Here is a 21,184-nt window from a genome sequence, read left to right as displayed (position 1 = left end):
AGATTGGACCAGCACAAAACAGAACGCTGAGGAATAAGACCAGGACTGAGGCTTTGGCTTCATATACCCACAGTAGGAAGGAATTATAATTAAATGAGTCCTGAACTACATCTTTGTAGTATATGTGGTAATTTTTTCTATTCTGTATATTAAGATGTAATAAACATGTTGAGTAAGCCTGTAAACAGTTCATTCATCATGTTGTTTGGTTCTTCTCATTTAATTCCTTTGTATCCCTAAAGAAATCCGTTCAGTATTGAAGTAGGAACATCTAAACCCTTGTGAATCAGAACATTTATGATACTGGTGCTGTATTGACATCTCCAGGCTACCAACTGCAAAACTAGGTTCAGAACCAGTTATCCCTCTGTGTTCTGCCCCTGTGGTCAGGGGAGTCAACAGAGAGAGAGGAGTAAGGGGGTTTGAGGTGCCAAATCCATACAGTCTGGCTCCTGGTCTCACTGTTCTGACCCTGCTTCCAACGAGGTCACTATGACCCTGGCCTGGGGAAGTCTGGTGTGTGCCTCTTGGCCTCTTCCCACTTGACCTTTCAGTAGTGTCTGACACCACTGACCACTTCCTCCTTCCATGATATGCCTGTGGCATAGTGTTCTGCTCTCTTCTTTCTTATCTCTGGGGACCTCCTTCCCTTTTGACTTCTCTGCTTCCTCCTTATCCACCTAACATCTGTGCTCAATACCTTGGGCCTCTTCTTAGGCCTTCTTACCTTCTCACTCTTGCTCTTCCTGGGCAGTCTCATCTATCCATGGCTTCAGTTACACACACACTAATGCTAGCTTTTATCTTCAGCTCAACTCCAGCTGACCTGACAACTCCACTTTGATATCTCAGTGGCCCCTCCAACTCAGTGTTCCAAACACAATAGTCTCTTCCCCCCAGAACCTGCTCCACCCTCTGTGGGAGCTCCACCATCCACTTGTATATATATACCTTTATGTCATTCTTGACACCCGCCCCCATGCCCTTATCCCTCACATCCAGTCCATCACTATGTCCTGAGTCTTCTAATAACAAAATATATCTTGAAACAGTGTCTGTCTTGCCATCTAACCTGCCACTGCAGGGCCAAGCTACTCTCCTCCAAACCAGCATTATGCTCTTCACTGGTCTCCACTGTTCATTTTTGCTTTACTCCAAACCATTCTCTACCTTGCAGCCAGAGGGGGCTTTTAAAACCCAATCGTATTGCATCACATTTTGCTAAAAATCCTCCAGTGACTTCCTATTGGGGACCATGCTGAGAATGTTCTACGTGCAGACTTCTTAGTATGGCCCACAAGTGTCTGCAGGACATGCCTTCTGACTGTTTCACTGGCCAGTTCCACACGCTTGACTTTCAAGCCACATTGCCTTCAGTTCCTTAAATGGCCTAAGTTCCCAGCCGTCTGCCTGGACAGCTGCGGTCCTTCCACCACCACTCCTCCCCTTGGTCTGGTCAGGTTCTCACTCACACTCTATGACTCACCTCAAGGTCATTTTCTCAGGAACGGTTTCTCTGAGGTAGCTAATCTGTTGTATACAGAGGACTTCTTCACAGCACTTCTTTGTCTGCTGACGGAGTCCTCTGTCTTATTCACCCATGTGTCTCTACTGCCTAGAACAGTGCCTGATGCAGAGTAGGTACTCTGCAGATATTTGTTGAACAGATGAGCACAGCCAGGACAGGGACTGGCTTCATGGGGTTGTTATGCCAGACCAGGTACCTGCTACTCTGCAATGTTTCCAGGTCACCCCGAATCCTGCCAACCGTAGAGAGAATTTATAATTTTAACATATTTATAATTTAATTTTTAACTTCTAATTAGGATTTAGAGGTCCCAAGGAGCCCTGGTAGCTTACTGGTTAAGAGCTTGGCTGCTAACCCAAAGGTCTGCAATTCAAATCGACCAGCTGCTCCTTGGAAACCCTATGGGGCAGTTCTACTCTGTCCTGTAAGGTCGCTATGAGTCGGAATCAACTTGATGGCAACAGGTTTTGGTTTGGGTGGTACAAATGGTTAATGTGCATGGCTGCTAACTGAAAGGTTGTAGGTTAGAGTCCACCCAGAGGCCCCTCAGAAGAAAGACCTAGAGATCTACTTCTGAAAAATCAGCCATTGAAAACCCTGTAGAGCACAGTTCTACTGTGACACACATGGGGTCTCCATGAATTGGAATTGACTGGATGACAGATGGTTTGGTTTCTGGTTTTCATGGTGATCAATTTTTCTAAATTAAAATTATCCTGAAAAAAAGTTGAGAAAGAACTTATTTGGTATTTGTAATTATGTGAAAGTTATCCCATGGAGGAAGGTAGGAGAAACAAGTGGTTTAAAAACCATGTTTGTGATACCTTTCTATGTTGCTGGAGGTATTATAAGCCCTCACAGGAAGCAATTTGACAATATACATCAAAAACTTAAATGTTTGTATCTTCCTCAAAGCTGGCCATGTTGTGGTAGAAGGTACTCTGATACTCTTGGGAGAGGGCTAAATATGTATAATCCTTTGGAAAGCAATTTGGCTATATCTATTTGGAGCCATAAAGCAAGATTTCTGAGGCTCTAGACTGTGCCCAGCTGATTTTAGTCTACCTTCAGGTCTTACCTCAATGGTCACTTCCTAAAGTGTCATTCCTCATTCCTCTACCTTGCTTTTTATAGCTTTTGTCATATCTGTAATTACTTGTTCAACATCTGTCTCCCCTCCTAGGTTCATGAGAGTAGGGACAACGTTTGCTTTATTTGTCTCTGTATCCTTAGGGCTAGCACAGTGCCTTATGCATATTAAAATAAATCAATATTGTTTGGTAAAATGAATAAATAAAATCATCATCCTAAATGAAAATAGATTAACACAAAGATAACAATCTCAACAGTTAATCTTCATGGAGGGCTTAATATGTGCCTGACACTGTCCTACTTGCTTTGTGTATGTCACAGCATTGCTTGTGCTTCCTGCTTTTACAGATGGCAAACTGAGTCCTAGAGAAGTGAACTAATAGTCAAAGTTCAGGTCAACCAGCTAGTCAATTGTTCATCAAAACCTTATTTAAAATAGCCCCAAATTGGAAAGAACCTAAATGTTACTTGAATAGAATGTTGTGCAGGAATTAGAATCTGGGTTTTCAACAAGTGTGTGATAACAGAGAAAGATGGGTGTCATATAATATTTACTGGTCCACTCAGTACAATGGATATGGCTGTGACATGCTTCTTACCGGCCACAGTGTTACCCTGTGCTTGAGTTCCAAAGTTGTAGCTCTTATAGTTCATACCAGCTGTGTCAGGGTCGGGGCAGGGGAGGCGGGACAGAGAAAATGACAGCTGGAGGGGTGGGGAGTGTTTCAGACAGAGAATGGGGTGAAAGTCCTGAAACGAGAGAGAGCGTGGGCTTCAAGGAAGTGAGAGAAATTCAGTGTGTCTGGGAGGAAGTTATAATAGATGAGGCTGGAGAGGTAAGAGGCCAAATCTAGAGGACCTTTGGGTTTCATTGGGGGCAGAAGTGCCCTGGGGTGATCACTGGAGCATGGCAAGTTAGAGATGCTAGTCTTGGCATCCAGAAAACATCAAGGAGATTCGTTTTGGTAGAATTGATACATTTGTACTTTTGCCAAAAGAGATAATGAGCGCTAGATATGGAACATGGAAAATTAAAAGAGTCTAAGATCTGAGGTTTGGGCCTCAATATCGTGTCCTATCAAAGGAGCAAATGGTGTGAAAATGAAAAGTAAAACCTAAAGCCAGTGACTTTTCGAGCCTGAAACAAAACTTCTGCTTTCTCCTAATTCTGTCGTAAAGCTCCCTGGCACCCCTTTTAACTTGGTTGTTTGCTCTCTGTTTGAGGCATTCCAGCCAATGCAATTCACTGGTTAAAGACAGCAGTCAATATTTCTAGACACAATAAAATAAACAGATTAAAACAAAAGACAGTAGTCAGTTCTATCCCTATGTCTGGAAAATGTTGGGTCAGCCTAAAAATTTCCAGGCACACTAGCATGAATGTGGGGTTATAGGTTGGAGTGCCCTCTGTTCTAAGGCCTGAATGTGACTAATGGGCTTTAGAGGATCTTAGGTGTTTTGTGCTTGTTTCATCAAGTGTAATGTCTGGAGCAGGAATTTCACATCTCAAAGATAACAGAAAGACTTTGCAAAGAAAATGAGAACACAACTTGTCTTCCTTTAGCATCTTCCTTGCTGGTTGCTTCTCTTCTCGCTGCCCAGCTGATCACAGCTGTGCTACAGCATGTAATTCAAGAACTTTGATTTGTCTCCTTCTACCTTTTATCACTGATACAGAATATCTGCCTGCCTGTGATTAATATCTTTGAGTTCACATTAGAATTACTTGGGAAGTTTTGGAAAAATTAAGCGCACAGATGCCTTGGCCCCTGTCTAAGACTAATTCAGGATCTCTGAGGATGGAACCTGGTTATCTGTGTTTTTCAAAAGCTCCCCTAGTAATTTTAATACAAGTTGAGAATTCTATCAGTTATCTATGCTGCATAACAAACATCCCCAGCACTTAGTAGCTTAAAACAACAAAGATTTATTATTTCTCACAATTTTGCAAGTTGGCTGGGTGATTCTTCAACTGCTCTTGCCTGGGCCCACTCATGTCAGTTGGTTGATTGGCTTTGGCTGGGCTCAGCTACAAGAGTGGGCCTCTCTGTCCACATGGTATTTCATCCTGGGCTTCTTCAGGACACAAAGTTCTCAGGGCAGTGGTCTAAGAGAGCAAAAGAGGAAGCTGCAAGACTTCTTAAGGCCTAGTCTCAGAAGTCAGGCAACATTGCTTCTGCCTCATTCCATTGGTCAGAGCAAATCACAAGACCAGCCCAGATTCAGGGAGCGGGGAAATGACTCTACCTTTGATGCAATCAGTTGTAAATTCAAATTGCATTGGAGCATACACAGGGACAGGAGGAGTTATTACAGCCATCTTTGTAAGCAGTCCACCATGAGAACCATGGCTCTACAGTCAGCTTACTTTTGATTCTTACTTGAGACTGTCCAGAGATTGCATCCCTTCTATGTCCTCCAAAAAGAAACATGGGAAGTCTAGATTTCCTTCCTCCCCATCACTCAAACTCGGAAAACTCCATCAGCAATTCCATCCTCCTTCTAGCTGTACATGCTCCTAACCTTGGAAGTAATCTTTGACCCACTGTCTTCTGTAATAAACAGATTCAACAGCTCTGCTTATCCCAGGAAGTCCTTTAACTTCTCTGTCCTTCATTCTTCAGCCCTTCACAGATGAATTCACATTGTGTATGCAGTAGCCTGGTGTATATGTGTGTGAGTTTAGTACTGGCTATTTCTCTTTTTCTAGGCAGGTACAGGCAGAGCTATCTAAGAGATAAACTGTCTTATTGAAGAAGCACACTTCAAATTAATTAAGCATATAGTCAAAATTAACTAAGAAAGATTTCTATTCTTTAGTCACTTCTTTCAAAGACATTAGAGGGGACTCAGATAAAATACAGCCTCACCTATTAAAATCTTAGACCCTGCACCTTGAAGCTGCTCTTGTCAAACCCCTGAGTCCACTCCTCCTTTATCTCCAGCCCTGTAGCCTTTCTTCTTCCTCCTTCTTTCCCCTCCACATCAACGCCTTCAGGATTTTATTAAGTGTATTGACTCAGTCTCTAACCAGCAAAAAAGAATTCTTTCTTTTTAGGAGAAGGAGCGAGGGGAAATTGGGCTGGCAATGATGGGATTCTCTTTGGCAGGCTGAGGGATGAAGGAAGTCTGTGAACACTCCCAAGTTAACCATTTTTGCCTCTTCCCAGTCAGGATGTATCAGTTACCAGTTTGGCTTCACATGAAAGAAAAGTGAAAATAATAATGGCATCAGCAAGAAAACTGTGGAGGTAGTGGTACAAGGCTGGTTAGTTAGGAGCCTTCCCAGTGCCAGGCCCCAGCTCCTCCCTCTTGATGCTCCACCATCCCCAGGACATGGTTTCTTCCTCTTGTTCCAGAATTGCTGCTTACATCTGCATTCCAGCCATCAAGAAGAAGGAAGAAAAAGATGTATCTCTTTTCTCTGAGAACACTTCCTGTAGTTGTGTATAACACCTCCATTTAAATTCCCACGGTGGACACTTAATCACAAGGCTACAGCTAGCTGGAGGGAAGGTGGGAAATGTGGTCTTTATTCTGGTGGGCTGTGTGACAGCTAACCACGGGATTCCATTACTAAGAGGAAGAGAGAGACATTGGGAGAGTACAGCAAGCTCTACCCTGTGAGTGGCCCTCTGGTGAAATGAGAGAGTTCATGTGCTTTGTACTACTGCTTAAACCTAGCAGTCTCTATTTTTCCACATGGAAAAATTGTTCACAGTTGTCGAGGAATATTTTCATCTGAACTGGCTTCTATGAGTTAAAAGTACTTTCTTTTACTAAAATTTTTAATATGGGAAGGCAATGTTGTTTGTTGATGGAAAAAGTTAATATTGTAAAGCAGTACTTGATTGTAAAATTCTTATGGAAAGTTATCTGGTGGAACTATCAAAAAATATTTGGAAAAAGAGGAGCAATATATCAACTGTTAAAATAGTGCGACGATGTTGTAGTGCAGTGAATTACTTTATATGACCCTTCTAGCCATGGTCTTATAACTCCCACAAAATGATGGGGTGGAACTATGCAAATAAGTTTCTTTTGGCCCACTAAGGGGATTGGACAGTTTTTACTAGTGCTTATAAGGTGCATGGAACCCTTGTTGGGGGGGAGGGGGGGGGACCATGCAGATAAGGTGTATGGAACCCTTGTAGGGGATTCGTCAGTTTTGCCATCCCACTAGGCTTAAAGGGAGCCAATCCCAGAGGCTGGAGCGGGGAGCTCACTACCATCAAGAAGAAGAGCCAGGAGTGGAGTGTGTCCTTTGGACCCAGGGTCTCTGCACTGAGGACCTCCTATACACAGGAAAGAGAAAAATAACACTGTAGGTAGCAGCAGCACGAGATGGCAGGAACCAGGAGACCATCACAAGATGGTGTAGTGGGCTTCCTGACCCACAGAGCGAGGTGGCTACAGTGAGAATCCCAGCTCATGGAGCAAGAGAGCTGATAGCCTTCAGGCAGGAGGCTTGCTGGCAGAGTGGGATGCCTCTGGGCACTTATTGGTGGCGCTGAAGAGCTTTTAACACTTGCCAAGCAGGGCAGAGGCCAGGCCAAGGGCTAAGGGCCAAGAGAAAGGCTTGCCTGTGGGCACAGCTGAGAAGAAGCTGTCCTGATCGAAGAACTGTATCCTGAGTTGTTCCTGTTACCTCTAAGATGATCATTAATTGTAACCTGTTACTTACCTAATAAACCCCATAATGGTGAGTATGGTCTATGAGTTCTGTGTGGCGATTGCAATGAATTATCAAACCCAGCAGAGAGGAATTATCAAACCCAGCAGAGAAGTGGAGGGTACATGGGAGGGACAGCTGGTGTCAGAATTGTTAAAAAATAGGAGAGTGGAGGTATGCCTGACCTCTACCTCATAGGGATCAGCTTTGGGCTGATGCTGATGATGCTAATTCTCTCTCCTCCTCCTGAAGTTAGATGAGGTCTGACCACATACCATTTTTACAAATATGAAGAGTATAATCAATGTTATTGAATTGTACATGTAGAAATTGTTGAATCAGTGTATATTCTAATGTGTATATTTTCAACAAAAAATGAATAAAATAAATTATTTAAAAAACAGTGCAATGATAAATAAAGCAGATACCAATGGTGATCTGTTTGATCAGTGAAACAAGAATGAAAACTGCAGAAAGGGAACCCATGATTGATGTGTTTTCCTGTGGATTTTTGTCTTCCTAAGTACAAAGTTCATACTTTCTTTTGCAGAAAAGGAGATCAGTGCCTGGCTGTAGTATTTCTGATAAGAGTAAGTGCAGAGGGCCCAGGAAGCTGTGTACAATATTTATCTTTGCCAAAGCCAACATATCTTCCTGCCTCTTTTTTCTAGACACACGCCTCAGGCACATTAGATTGCAGAGCCTTCATTTTCCCATTTTAAAATGTTTCATCAACCTATGAAACATGATTTACTCATTCATTCACAAACATCTATTGAATGGCTGTTATATATAAGGCCCTGTGCTGCGGATACAGCAACATAATTTTGAGTAAACAAGAAAGCACAGACCCTGACATTGTGGTTCTTACAGTCTATTGAAGGTGAAAGATATTAAACAATTGGCAAGTGACTACTAAATAAGAATTGTGATAGATGCTCTGAAGGAGACATACAGGGGGCAATGAGAGCATTAACGGGCACTGAATCAGTCTGGGAGGTCAGGGGCGACAGTGGCATCACTAGGGGGATGCGGGGGTGTGGATCACACTGGGTGACACTGTCAGAGGGGTGACACCAAAATGACTGTCTATAAAAATATTCCTATAGTTATAGCAACAAAAACATTTTTGTTAAGCCCAGCTTACATATATCAATATACCTACAAGGCTAAAACTCTATGCTAATTTACTTTTGTACTTTCCAATGCCATCTGGTCAGAGCTGTCTTTATTACCCAATAACAATGATGCTTTCAATCATGTGGTTTCGTCTGCACAGGCTACAACCACGTGCTGTTGTTTTCATTGTTGCTGGTGTTTTAATAGTTGCTGATATTGTCAAAATTTCTGGTGATTTAGCTACAGTATTGTGGTAATTAGTATTTGTGAACCTATATCAATCACTTTTCTGAAAATGAAGTAGTAATTAAAGGAAAAGGAGTGATATACAGGAATTATGATTTACAAGTAACATTAGTACAAAAACATTACTAAGGATTCTGTATGGTCTGGTACAGGAGGAGGTCCATGGGAGAGGGTGACACCATGAGCTACCGCACTGGGTAACACCAACCCTAATGCCACTGAGGGGTGACCTCCTTAGGAAGGGACATTTGATCTGAGCCTTGAAGTATGAGTTTGTGTTCACTAAAAATACCCACCCTTTTTATTCTCTTTTCTTTCCCAGCCTTCTCATATCTCTCTTTGCCTTCACCAACCACCTGGATTATAAATAATCATTTTTCACTTACAAGCTAGTAAAAACAGTTTGTAAAGAGAGGTGAAATAACACCATTTACAGCCCCCTTCAATCCAAGAAATTAAACTTCCTAAAGAGCAAATAGCTTTGTTTTCACTGGACCAAAACTAGAGGAAGTAGATCTTCTACAACTCAAAGTTAGCACCTTGCTTTTTGTGTTTTCAGCAACTCAAGCACCCTAACCTTGTCAACCTCCTTGAGGTCTTCAGGAGGAAACGGAAGCTTCACTTGGTGTTCGAGTACTGTGACCACACAGTGCTCCATAAGCTGGACAGATACCAAAGAGGGTGAGTGATCAGTCCCTTATTTTCTGCAGGAGGGAATTTAAAGCTAATGAAACAAAATAGAAACCAGAATTTGTGAGGAAAAATTAGCCATGATCCTTTTTAATATTGGGCAAGAACAGTCAGTGTTTTTACACACCTCTGCTTCCAGGATTGACAGCAGAGCAATTTACCAAACACGTTGGGAATGATTTCATAAATAATCATTTTCATGAAGAAACCAGTAGCAGCTTTATTGGGTTGAACTTGATCTCATTAGTGTATTATCTCTGCGTAGAAGCTATCTCAGACTCTAAGAAAGAAAAGGAGAGCTAATAGTTACGCCTTGCCTGGCTAGTGAACCGTAAGGACTTGCAGATTGAAAGAAAGAGTCCAAAGGCAATGGCTAACAGGAAGTTTAAGCGTAAAACAAATGCAAGGATTCATCTGAAGCAACCTGGGTGTCTGGTCTGCTGTATTTGTCAGAATTTCTTTGGTTGCAAGTGACAAAAAGCCAACTGAAGCAAGTGTAGGTGAAAAAAAGAATATGTTGGTGGCTGTAATTGGAAAGGATATGAGTGACTCCTGGGGCTTCCTTGTTCTTGTCACATGTCTCTACCACATGCAACACCTTTGTGTGAATTAGAAGAAGGCTTGGTGAGCTGACAGAGCATATGTCTGAAGAAAAAGGGGTCCCCTCCCTCTGGTTGAGGGTTGTACTTCACCAGCATGAGCAGAATGCAGGCTGGATTTTGGCTCCCACTCACTCCTGAGCTGAGCACCTTTGGGCAGGGCATCTCTCTCTCTCAACTCTTCTTGTGTTGGCTTTATTCTATCCTGCAGATGAGCCTCCCTATATGGTGAGGTTTGGAGGGACAGAAGGGGTTAGGAAGGGAGAAATGCAAAGTAGAAAGCATGGCCACAGACAACTCTAGGCTTATATCAATCTATGGAGCAGTTCTAGGAGAAAGTAAATTCTAGAAGAATGTAGCATCTACATATAAAGTCCAGGCAAAGATTCTTACTGGCTCAGCTTAGGTAATGCAACTATCCATGGGGCCAATCCCTGGGGTCACTGAGAGAGTAGAATATTATCAGGTTCCAGATTTGCTCATCTCTGTGGCTGGAGTAATAGTCCATAGGTGGCACAAATGGGTAAGTGCTTGGCTGTTAACCTAAAGGTTGGCAGTTTGAACCCACCCAGTGGTGCCATGAAAAATGACCTGGCAATCTGCTTTCATAAAGATTGCAAAAAATAAAAAAGAAAAACCCATTGCCAATGAGTCAACTGGAACATAGTGACCATATGGGACAGAGTAGAACTGCCCCCATAAGGTTTCCAAGGAGCGGCTGGTAGATTCAAACTGCAGAGTTTTTGGTTAGCAGCCGAGTTCTTAACTACTGTACCACCAGATTACAGCCAAGAAAATCCTATGGAGCGGTTCTACTCTGTAACACATGAGGTTGCCATGAGTCAGAGTCAACTCAACAGCAACAGGTTTGGTTTGGGGTTTTGTGACTAGAATCAGACTGCAGAACTGAGGAGGGCAGCCTCTCCAGACCACACAGACTGGGAAGGAATGATTCCCAAAGGAAAGGGGTGGGGGTACTATTACAGGAAAGGGATCTATTGAGCCGTACCTCTCAGAGAGTAACTGGTAGTAAATTCACTCATACCAAGTGGAATACAGCTTTTCTTGTCTCAGGTGGTTCCCTCTTCTCTTCAGATTTGTGTTTTATATCTTTATCTTAACAACACAGGACAGTGTGTACAACCTCCATCATAGCATTGAACAAATTATATTGAACTTATCTCTTTAGAATCTCACTTTCCCTTTAGACTATAAATGAGGGCAGGGACCATGAATAACTCATCTTTGTACTCAGTAAATGTTTACTGAGTTCTTAAAGTACTTTCTCAGTAGCCACTATGTCCACGGAGGCATCTTCCTTCAGGAAGCTGGAGAGACCCCTCCTGAGTCCCTCTTAGTTCCTATAGCAACGTTTCAGCTGAGGATCCATCAGGGGCACTTCTGGATTTAGAGCATTGACTTTAAAAAACTTGTGTTAGGTTTGTAACTGTGTTTCTATCAAAGGGCAGAAACATAACTACCTTACTACCATGGTAGATTTTTCTGCTGTAAATGATGATGTAGATAAAAAAGCTTTGTGGTTTACCTAGTGATGTAGATTGAATTGTGTCCCCCCAAAATGTGTGTCACCTTGGCTAGGCCATGATTCCCTGTATTGTGTGATTGTCCACCATTTTGTCATCTGATGTGATTACCCTATTGTTGTAAATCCTACCTCTATGATGTTAATGAGGCAGGATTAGAGGCAGTTATGTGAATGAGGCAGGACTCATCTATAAGATTAGGTTTTAAGTCAATCTCTTTTGAGATATAAAAGAGAGAAGCTAGTAGAGAGACAGAGGGACCTCATACCATCAGGAAAGCAGTGCCAGGAGCAGAGCACAGCCTTTGGACCCTGGGTGCCTGCACCTGAGAAGCTCCTAGACCAGGGGAAGATTAACGACAAGGACCTTCCCCCAGAGCCAACAGAGAGAGAAAGCCTTCCCCTGGAGCTGACATCCTGAGTTCGGACTTCTAGCCTCCTATACGGTGAGAGAATAAATTTCTCTTTGTTAAAGCCATCCACTTGAGGGATTTCTGTTATATCAGCATGAGATAACTAAGACACCTAGTTTTGTGCTTTATATATATATGTTTAAAGGCACTGGAGATTTGTATCAGTTTCTCACAAAAATGTACAGGAAATTTTTGCTAAATTAAATTCCATTTTAACCTGAGCCATAATTTTGAATGAAGGATCCTTAATTACTAGAATCTGAGTAGCTAGAGTTTATGACTCTCCTGAGTTGAATGACTGAGTGAACGTGACTCTTTTCTTTTTTGCCCTCTGGTAAACATATTTATTGAACAGAGGCATGCTAAAACCAGAGGAAGAAATAGGGTGGCAGGCTGGTGCCCAACTGACAGATATTTCTACTGTTTGGCTCTTTACTAGCACACATACAATACATTAGACATGGTCCCGATTCCCTGCCTCTAAAAAAAATTACTCTGACAACATATATGCGTGATAGGTTCTTTTTAATCTTGGGAATTGAGGAACTGAAAGTGAGGTATGTCTGTCATGTGAGAGAGTAGATGATACCTTACCTGCCTTCTCCCTCTCCCCTTCTCACCATGTGATTTATGCCAGGACTGCTGAGAAAGTCCTTGAAAAAGACCTTGATCTTTGTCTATCATTGAAGTTAGACATAGCACACCATGTGTAACAAGTTTGAAGGGGGAGGAATGGTTGTACAGAGCTGAGCCCCATGGAGAGACTTCACCCCAAGGGAAAGGAGGGTCTGGTCAAACTCAGCAACAGGATCAAGAACCAGAGAGGGAAGTGGTTGTAGGTACAGCATGGTGGCTTTTAAGTGGATTCGTCATTACAGCCCCGTGGTGGTGTGTCTGCAGCACAGGAAGAAAGGCTGTATGAATATAACCAAAAAAGCTATTTTCCTAAACTGAAGCACTCTGGTGTTCAGGCCACCCTACTGTGGGACCCTTCCAGGAGAAAACATAGCAAGGAACTTTCCCCTACTTGCTTTGGAGGAGAAAGTTTAAATCAGCATTCTGGGCCCTAATGGTTGCATTTTGGACCACTGACCAAGTAGGAGTTTGATTTCCTGCACCCCTTAACCCCCCCCCCCCCACCAAGGCTAACAGTTACTAGAACAGTAGCAGGATCAGAGGCTCACTGGGGTGGCGGTAGAGGGCATTGGTGCCAAGCAGTGGCCTAGCCTGGAACCCGTGGGAGCCTCATGAGCAATGAGCCAGACCAATGGCCTAGGAATCACCTGGGCTCTTGTTAAAATGAAGACTGAATCAGGAGGTTTGGGTGGGGACTGAGAGTCTGCATATCCTACAAGCTCCCAGGTGATCTCCATGCTGCAGGTCCTCAGATCACACTTTGAGTAACAAGAGGCTAGATTGATTTGTGAGCACACACAGGATAGCTCCTATGAGCTACCAGAGGTACTGTGAGGGAAAAGAATCTTTAAAATGATCTGTCCTACATTTATGCAAATAGAGCTTTTAAGATGTCAAGATTTAGATCTGTCCTAGAGACATAGATTACACATAAATCAAAGAAGTTAAATTATATTTAAACTCTATGCTTATATACACATATATCTGAGTAGTATTTATCTACTCCTTGTGGTTCATCTAGTCTATGGCAAAAGCTGAGAAGCCTTTATGGAGAAGCCAGGAGATCTTCGATGAATTAAAGTGGGGTGCTTCAGAAATAGAGCCCTGGGCAAGGGGGCTTGTAATTGAGATTGTGTGAACTGGGGGAAGAGCTTGGAAAGGGAGAAGCAGAAGGAAAAGGGAATGTGAGGAAACATAAGAGAGAGGGTGTTAGAGAAGAGGTGAGACCATTTTAGACTGGCTGCAAGGGGTGACAGGCAACCATTAGACGGCTTTGAGATGGGATCTTAAGAGACCTGCATCCTAGAAATGATTTGAGATGAACTATGAGGAGAAAGAGTGGGAAAATAGAAGTATGTATGATTAGCATGATTCAGTTGTTATTAAGATTTGGTGGGAGGAGGAAAAAGGTACCTAAGAACTGTGATAGGAGGAGACAGAACCATAAGAATATAGTTAGTTTGGAAATAGTCTCTTCCAAATACAGACTCTTGGGAGGATTATATTGGATTGCTACTATTTTGCTCTGTTTGGACTTGGAGACATAAGATATGAGGGACAGCACTTAACTTCAAGTAAGTGATTAAAATCAGTCCCCCCAGATGCCTAGGGATCTCTGCCCCATGCACTTTCACCATTCCCCTACAGAAGACAGATAGAAGGAAAAGAAGGCTAAGAGATTAACCTCTTGGGGATGACCTGAAAAAGAAGGAAAGAGAATACACGATGAATCATGTGACACCGTGAATCATGTGATACCCTTCTGGTGCTCTGGTCAGACCATCTGCTAAGGTGTCTCTTGTCTAGAAGGATGGAAATGGAGATTTGGGGGACATAGTTTCATAGGATCACTCAACAGGCAACCTAAAGAGGATATACAACACACTTTCCAAATGGATAGCTTCCAAGCTTCTGCAGGGCCCCTTAACCTCCACCATAGATAGCCACTTTGGTGTTTGTAAGTATCCCATGTCTCATTTTCTGACTTAGAGAACTATGCTGTGTGTCTGCCTTACCCGGATTGCCGCTGTGACTACCCAGAAAGATAGAATTAGGGTCACACTGCCTAGATAATCTAGGACAATACTCATGCAAACAGGGTTTGGCAGGAATTCTCAGAAAGCCTGATGAAATTTTCAAGGGAGGATGAGCTGTTGGGGTAATATTGCAGTAATCAGAAAGTCATTTGAATGTTCGCCCTGACTTCTGCGTTTCTTTCACGTTGTATTTCTTCTGTCTCCCTGATTTCTAGTTTTCCAGTCACTTTTCCATATTAAAAAGGTTCCCCTGTGCAAAAGTACCTTCCCCTTCATTTTTAGTTCATGCTTCGATAATCATCATGAATTGACCCACTAGGCATTTTTCTGATGAGCAGAAAGCTTTGTAAGGTAATTCCGAGATGAAGAAAATACAAAATAGATTGTCACATATTTTAAGACAAGACACAGAAATAAAACAAGGCAAAAGGTGATACTTTACATAAAATACAAATATCTGTGAAGTTCAGAGAAAGGAACTATTATTCCCTTATAATATATAAATATATAAAATGGGCCAATCGAAGAAGGCTTCCCGGAGGAGGTGGGCTTTGAGAATTGAAAGATGAGGGAGAATTTAGAAAAGTCGAGCTGGGGAGAAGGATATCCCATTTTCTTCTTTTATTATGTTCTTGGGATCCCAACTTTGGCGGGTAACAATATGAAGAATGCCCTGGGGAAGGAGGCTTCTAGATCAGAGCCATAGAATGACACCATATCCTGGCTTACTTTCGCACTCCAGTGGCTGGAAGCTGGGTCTCTTCCTCCACCTCCTTCAAGCCTTGGCCAAGGGCTTGCTTTTCTGTGTGGTGGTGGTTATGTAGGATCTGCCATGCCTCCTGGCAAATGGGATTAAAGTGACTTGTGGTTTGTTACTGACCATGGCACAGGCTTTTCATGTTCCAGAATGTTAACATACACAGTCAGAGAGAGCCAAAGGACAACACCTCCCTTCAGAAAGTCATTGATACAGAGGAAGGACGTATTCAAGGGAGGAAACATTTAGTGTGTTGATATTTGCTCTTTTCACAGCTTGCAAGTGACGCTTCAATTAAATTCATCAGTGTAAGTTACTCATGGCTACATGGTGCTCTGAGATGGTGAATGGAGTTTGATCAATCATGTTAGTTTGAATGACTTGGAACACTGGTCAGTGAGGGTTGAAACTAGTAGCAGTCAGTTCTCTTTTTGGAATATAATTCTGAGTGCAAAAATAGGATAGGCCAGTGGGTGACTAGGGTTTTGACAGCAGGTTTTTTTAAACTCCACTGGCTAAAATATGTTATATCTGTTCCAAGAAATAGAATATGCTTTTTAACATGGGGTGGGGTAGAGAAGGGAGAAGCTAATAGGTAAGTGTGTGGTTATCATTTCGAAGTGATAAAATGCCATGGTTTGGCAAATATAAGATTTACTTAAGGAACACTATTGAATGAGTGAGTCTGAAAATTAAGATTTATGCTTAGCCAGATCATATCCATTTATACTGAAGTTTAAGGATTTGTCTTTAATTGTTTTTAAAAGTCACTTTCCATTATACTGAATACTTGGCAATCCTCCAATCTATTTTAAATGCCATTTCAAAATTTTTTTGTCATCATTAAGGAGTAGATGTCCTTAAACTGTGTCAACCAAAGATTTTGAAATTCACAGAAAAACTCTTTTTTCCCCTTTAATTTAGAGATATCATAGTATAAAATAAAACTTTGTACATACATTCCCAGTAAATGTGAGTCACTTTGGGTAAGCTGTGTGATGGGTAAGTTGCTTACAGGTGTCCGCACCTATAAAAATGAGAGTATAGGACTAGGTAAGATTTAAGGGGCCTTCCAGCTTTATAGTGCTATGAATTGGTGATGCAGTACCCTAGGAGTCAGAAGACTTTCTTTTTCCTTTAGTTTCATATTTGATCTGTTAGATAGTATCAACAAAGAATAAAATGCTACTGCAGGTATTGTCCCTGCCCAGTGCCAGGTTGGGTCCTCCTTAGGTTTGCACACTTACCCCAAGTGTCCTGTGATCACTTATTGTAGTTCTAAATTGTTATGTGGTGTCAAGTCGATTCAGACTCATAGCGACCCTAAGAGTACAACTGCCCCTTAGGGTTTCCTAGGCTGTGGTCTTTACAGAAGCAGATCACCAGTTCTTTTCACCTGCAGGCCACTAGTCCAGGGCTTCTATGTATTTCTAAACACAAATTTAAAAAATACAGAGCTGCTTGTGCCACTTCCTTACATAAAATCCTTTAATAGATGCACGAAGCTTACCAAAACCAAACCCAAACCCACTACCTTCCTGTCGACTCCGACTCACAGCGACCCTATAGGACAGAGTACAACTTCCTCATAGGGTTTCCAAGTAGCAGCTGGTGGATTTGAACAGCCAACCTTTTGGTTAGCAGGTGTAGATCTTAACCACTGAGGCACCAGGGTTCCACAAAGCTTACAGGTGTGGTGAAAACTCCTAACATTCAATATAAGCTTTCACTCACTTTATGGCCCCATTTCCCACCAGTTTGACATAAAATATTACCCAGTGACACCAAATCATTTGCGTTCTAGACTTTGGTACACACTGCTTACTCAGCCTGGATTGCTATACCTTCTTTACTCTGCCTAGCGACTTCCTACTTGTCCTTCAGATGCAGCTAAAATATGACTTCCTTTATGATGCCTATCTTAATATTGCTAATTTTTCCCATTCTTTTTTCTTTAAGTCTTTTTTTTTATTGTTGTAATTAAATGAAGTTTACATTTCAAGTTAGTCTCCCATACAAAACTTTTTTTACATACATTGTTATGAGACCCTAATTGCTCACCCCATTCTGTGACAGCACTTTCCTCCCTTCCGCCCGATTCCCCATGACCATTCAACCAGTTCCTAACTCTCTCTGCCTTCCCATCTCATCTCTGGACAGAAGCTGCTCCTTTGGTCTCTTGTATCTACTTGACTAAGAGGCACACTCTTCACGAGTATCACTTTATGTCCCACAGTCCAGTCCAATCCCTGTCTGAAGAGTTGGCCTCGGAAATTGTTTTAGTTCTGGGCTGATAGAGCATCCAAGGGCCATGCTTTCCGGGGCACCTCCAATCTCAGTCAGACTATTAAGTCTGGTCTTCTTACTAGAATTTGAGTTCTGCACCCCATCCTTCTACTGCTCCATCAGGGACTCTCTGTCAGGATGTTCATTGGTGGTAGCCAGGCACCATCTAGTTCTTCTGGTCTCAGGCTGATGAAGTCTCTGATTTATGTGGCCTTTTCTGTCTCTTGGGCTAATACTTTCCTTGTGTCTTTGGTGTTCTTCGTTCTTGTTTAGTCGAAGTGGTTGGGACCAATTGATGTATCTTAGATGGCTGCTTGCAAGCTTTTAAGACCCCAGACGCCACTCACCAAAGTAGGATGCAGAACATTTTCTTAATAAGCTTTGTTATGCCAGTTGACCTAGATGTCCCCTGAAAGCATGGCCTCCAGACCCCTACCCCTGCTACTCTGTCCCTCAAAGTGTTTGATTGTATTCAGGAAACTTCTTAGCTTTGGTTTAGTCCAGTTGTGCTGACTTCCCCTGTAGTGTGTGCTGTCCTTCCCTTCAGCTAAGATAATTCTTATCTATTATTTAATTAGTGAATAACCCTCCCGCTCCCTCCCCACCCTCGTAACCATCAAAGAGTGTTTTCTTCTGTGTTTAAACCTTTTCTTGAGTTCTTATAATAGTGGTCTTATACAGTACTTGTCCTTCTGTGACTGACTAAATTCACTCAGCATAATAAGTTCCAGCTTCCACCATGTTATACGATGTTTCACAGCTTCATCGTTGTTCTTTATTGTTGCATAATATTCCATTGTGTGGATATACCATTATTTGTTTATCCATTCTTCCGTTGATGGGCACCTACATTGTTTCCATCTTTTTGCTATCGTGAACAGTGCTGCAATGAACATGGGTGTACATATATCTATTCGTCTGACGGCTCTTGTTTCTCTAGGATATATTCCAAGGAGCTGGATAGCTGGATCATACGGTACTTCTATTTCTAGCTTTTTAAGGAAGCGCCAAATCGATTTCCAAAGTAGTTGTACTGGTATATAAGTATTCCAGTCTCTCCACAACCTCTCCAGCATTTATTATTTTGTCCCACTCTTTTTAATAGTCTCTCAATATACTTTTCTACAAAGATAATTATGTGAGATAATCCAGCAGTTCCATTCTTTTTTCGTAGTGATGCCCTGCCTTTAGACCCCATCCTCCTCTCTGGCTTGTTGTACTCTCGGCCTGTTGTCCAGCTATCATTCTGAGACTTCCTTTGCTATCATCCTTGGAATTCCCTCTCCATTTCTTTATGGTTGGATTCATTGCTTCTGGGTCTCCCTTTCTGGATTTACTTACTTATTTTGGTGGAGCACATCTCTTGATAAATGGAGAAAAGATTGCAGTTGTCAAGGATTTCATTTTACTTGGATCCATAATCAATGCCCATGGAAGCAGAAGTCAAGGAATCAAATGACATATTGCATTGGGCAAATCTGCCGCAAAAGACCTCTTTAAAGTGTAAAAAAGCAAAGATGTAACTTTAAGGACTAAGGTGCGCCTGACCCAAGCTATGGTATTTTCAATTGCTTCATATGCGTGCAAAAGCTGGGTGATGAACAAGGAAGACCAAAAAAGAATTGATGCATTTGAATTATGGCGTTGGCAAAGAATACTGAATATAGGAGGGACTGCCAGAAGAACAAACAAATCTGTCACGGAAGAAGTACAGCCAGAATGCTCCTTAGAAGGGAGGATGGGAAGACGTCCTCTCACGTACTTTGGATATGTTATCAGGAGGGACAGTCCCTGGAGAAGGACATCATGTTTGGTAGAGTAGAGGATTAGGGAAAAAGAGGAAGGTCCTCAATGAGATGGATTGACATGGTGGCTGCAACAATGGGCTCAAACATAGCAATGATTGTGAGTGTTGCACAGGACCATTCAGTGTTTCATTCTGTTGTGCACGGGTTTGCTGTGAGTCTGAACGACTGGAAGGCACCTAACAACGTAACAACAAAATCTCTAATTGGTTAAAATGATAGTACAGTCTAATCTCTAAAATCTTGTAATACCTCAACAACAAAAAGACAAATAATCCAATTAAAAAATGTGCAAAGGATATAAAAAGATGCTTCACCAAGGAAGACATTCTGGCAGCTAACAGACACATGAGGAAATGCTCATGATCATTAGCCATTAGAGAAATGCAAATCAAAAATACAATGAGATACCATCTCACCCCAACAAGGCTGGCACTATTCCAAAAAACACAAAATAATAAATGTTGGAGCGGTTGTGGAGAGACTGGAACACTTATGCACTGCTTATGCACCAAAGTGGTACAACCACTTTGGAAAAATGATTTGGTGCTTCCTTAAAAAGCTAGAAATACAAATATTATACAATCCAGCAATCCCACTCTTTGGAATATATCCTAGAGAAATAAAATCCATCACGCGAATAGACATATGCACACCCATGTTCATTGCAGCATTGTTCACAATAGCAAAAAGATGGCAACAACCTAGGTGCCCATCAACGGATGGATAAACAAATTATGGTATATACACACAATGGAATACTATGTGGCGATAAAGAACAATGATGAATCCGTGAAACATCTCACAACGTGGATGAATCTGGAGGGCATTATGCTGAGTGAAGTCAGTCAGTCACAAAAGGACAAATATTGTATGAGACCACTATTATAAGAACTCAAGAAAAGGTTTCAACACAGAAAAAAGCATTCTTTGGTGGTTATGAGGGTGGGGAGGGAGAGGGAGGGAAATCACTAACTAGATAGTAGACAAGAATCATCTTAGGTGAAAGGAAGGACAACACACAGTGCAGGGGAAGTCAGCATAACTGGACCAAAGCAAAAGCTAAGAATTTTCTTGGACACAGTCAAACACTTTGAGGGACAGAGTAGCTGGGGTTGGAGCCTGGGGAACATAGTTTTGGAGGACATCTAGGTAAATTGGCATAACAAAGTTTATTAAGAAAATGTTCTGCATCCCACTTTGGTGAGTGACATCTGAGGTCTTAAAAGCTTGTGAGCGGCCATCTAAGATGCATCAATTGGTGCCATCCCACTTGGAGCAAAGAAGAATGAAGAAAACCAGAGACTCAAGGAGTATATTAGCCCAAGAGACTAAAGGACCACATAAACCAGAAACTCCACCAGTCTGAAACCAGAAGAACTATCTAGTTGGTGCCTGGCTACCACCAATGACCACCCTGACAGGAAAAACAGCAGAGAGTCCTGGACAGAACGAGAGAAAAGTGTGGAGAAGAACTCAAATTCACGTAAAAAGACCAAACTTAACGGTCTGACAGAGACTGGATGAACCCCTGAAACTACGGCCCCTGGATGCTTTGTTAACCCGCAACTGAAACCATTCCCCAAGCCCACTCTTCAGACAAAGATTAGACAGGAATATAAAACAAAAAATAATACCCGTGAATGTTCTACATTCTACCTTGGTGAGTAGCATCTGGGGTCTTAAAAGCCTGTGAGCAGCCATCGAAGATACTCCACTGGTCTCATCCCTTCGGGAGCAAGGGAGAATGAAGAGAACAGGA

At 42.1% G+C, this 21,184-nt stretch overlaps 1 protein-coding gene across 1 annotated transcript in view; it reads left to right on the top strand.

The window, feature by feature from the left end:
• The window catches only part of CDKL1 (cyclin dependent kinase like 1), a 68,981-nt gene that overhangs the window by 18,386 nt on the left and 29,411 nt on the right, over positions 1-21,184 (top strand). The window contains exon 3 of the mRNA XM_023726161.1: positions 9,217-9,338. Coding sequence (XP_023581929.1) covers positions 9,217-9,338 — 122 coding nt within the window. The remainder of the gene's footprint in view (positions 1-9,216; positions 9,339-21,184) is intronic.

Source organism: Trichechus manatus, unplaced genomic scaffold (assembly GCF_000243295.1).
Source record: "Trichechus manatus latirostris isolate Lorelei unplaced genomic scaffold, TriManLat1.0 scaffold00010, whole genome shotgun sequence".
Lineage (NCBI taxonomy): Eukaryota > Metazoa > Chordata > Mammalia > Sirenia > Trichechidae > Trichechus > Trichechus manatus.
Note: the sequence above shows the minus strand (reverse complement) of the source record. Positions and strands in the feature narration are given on the sequence as shown.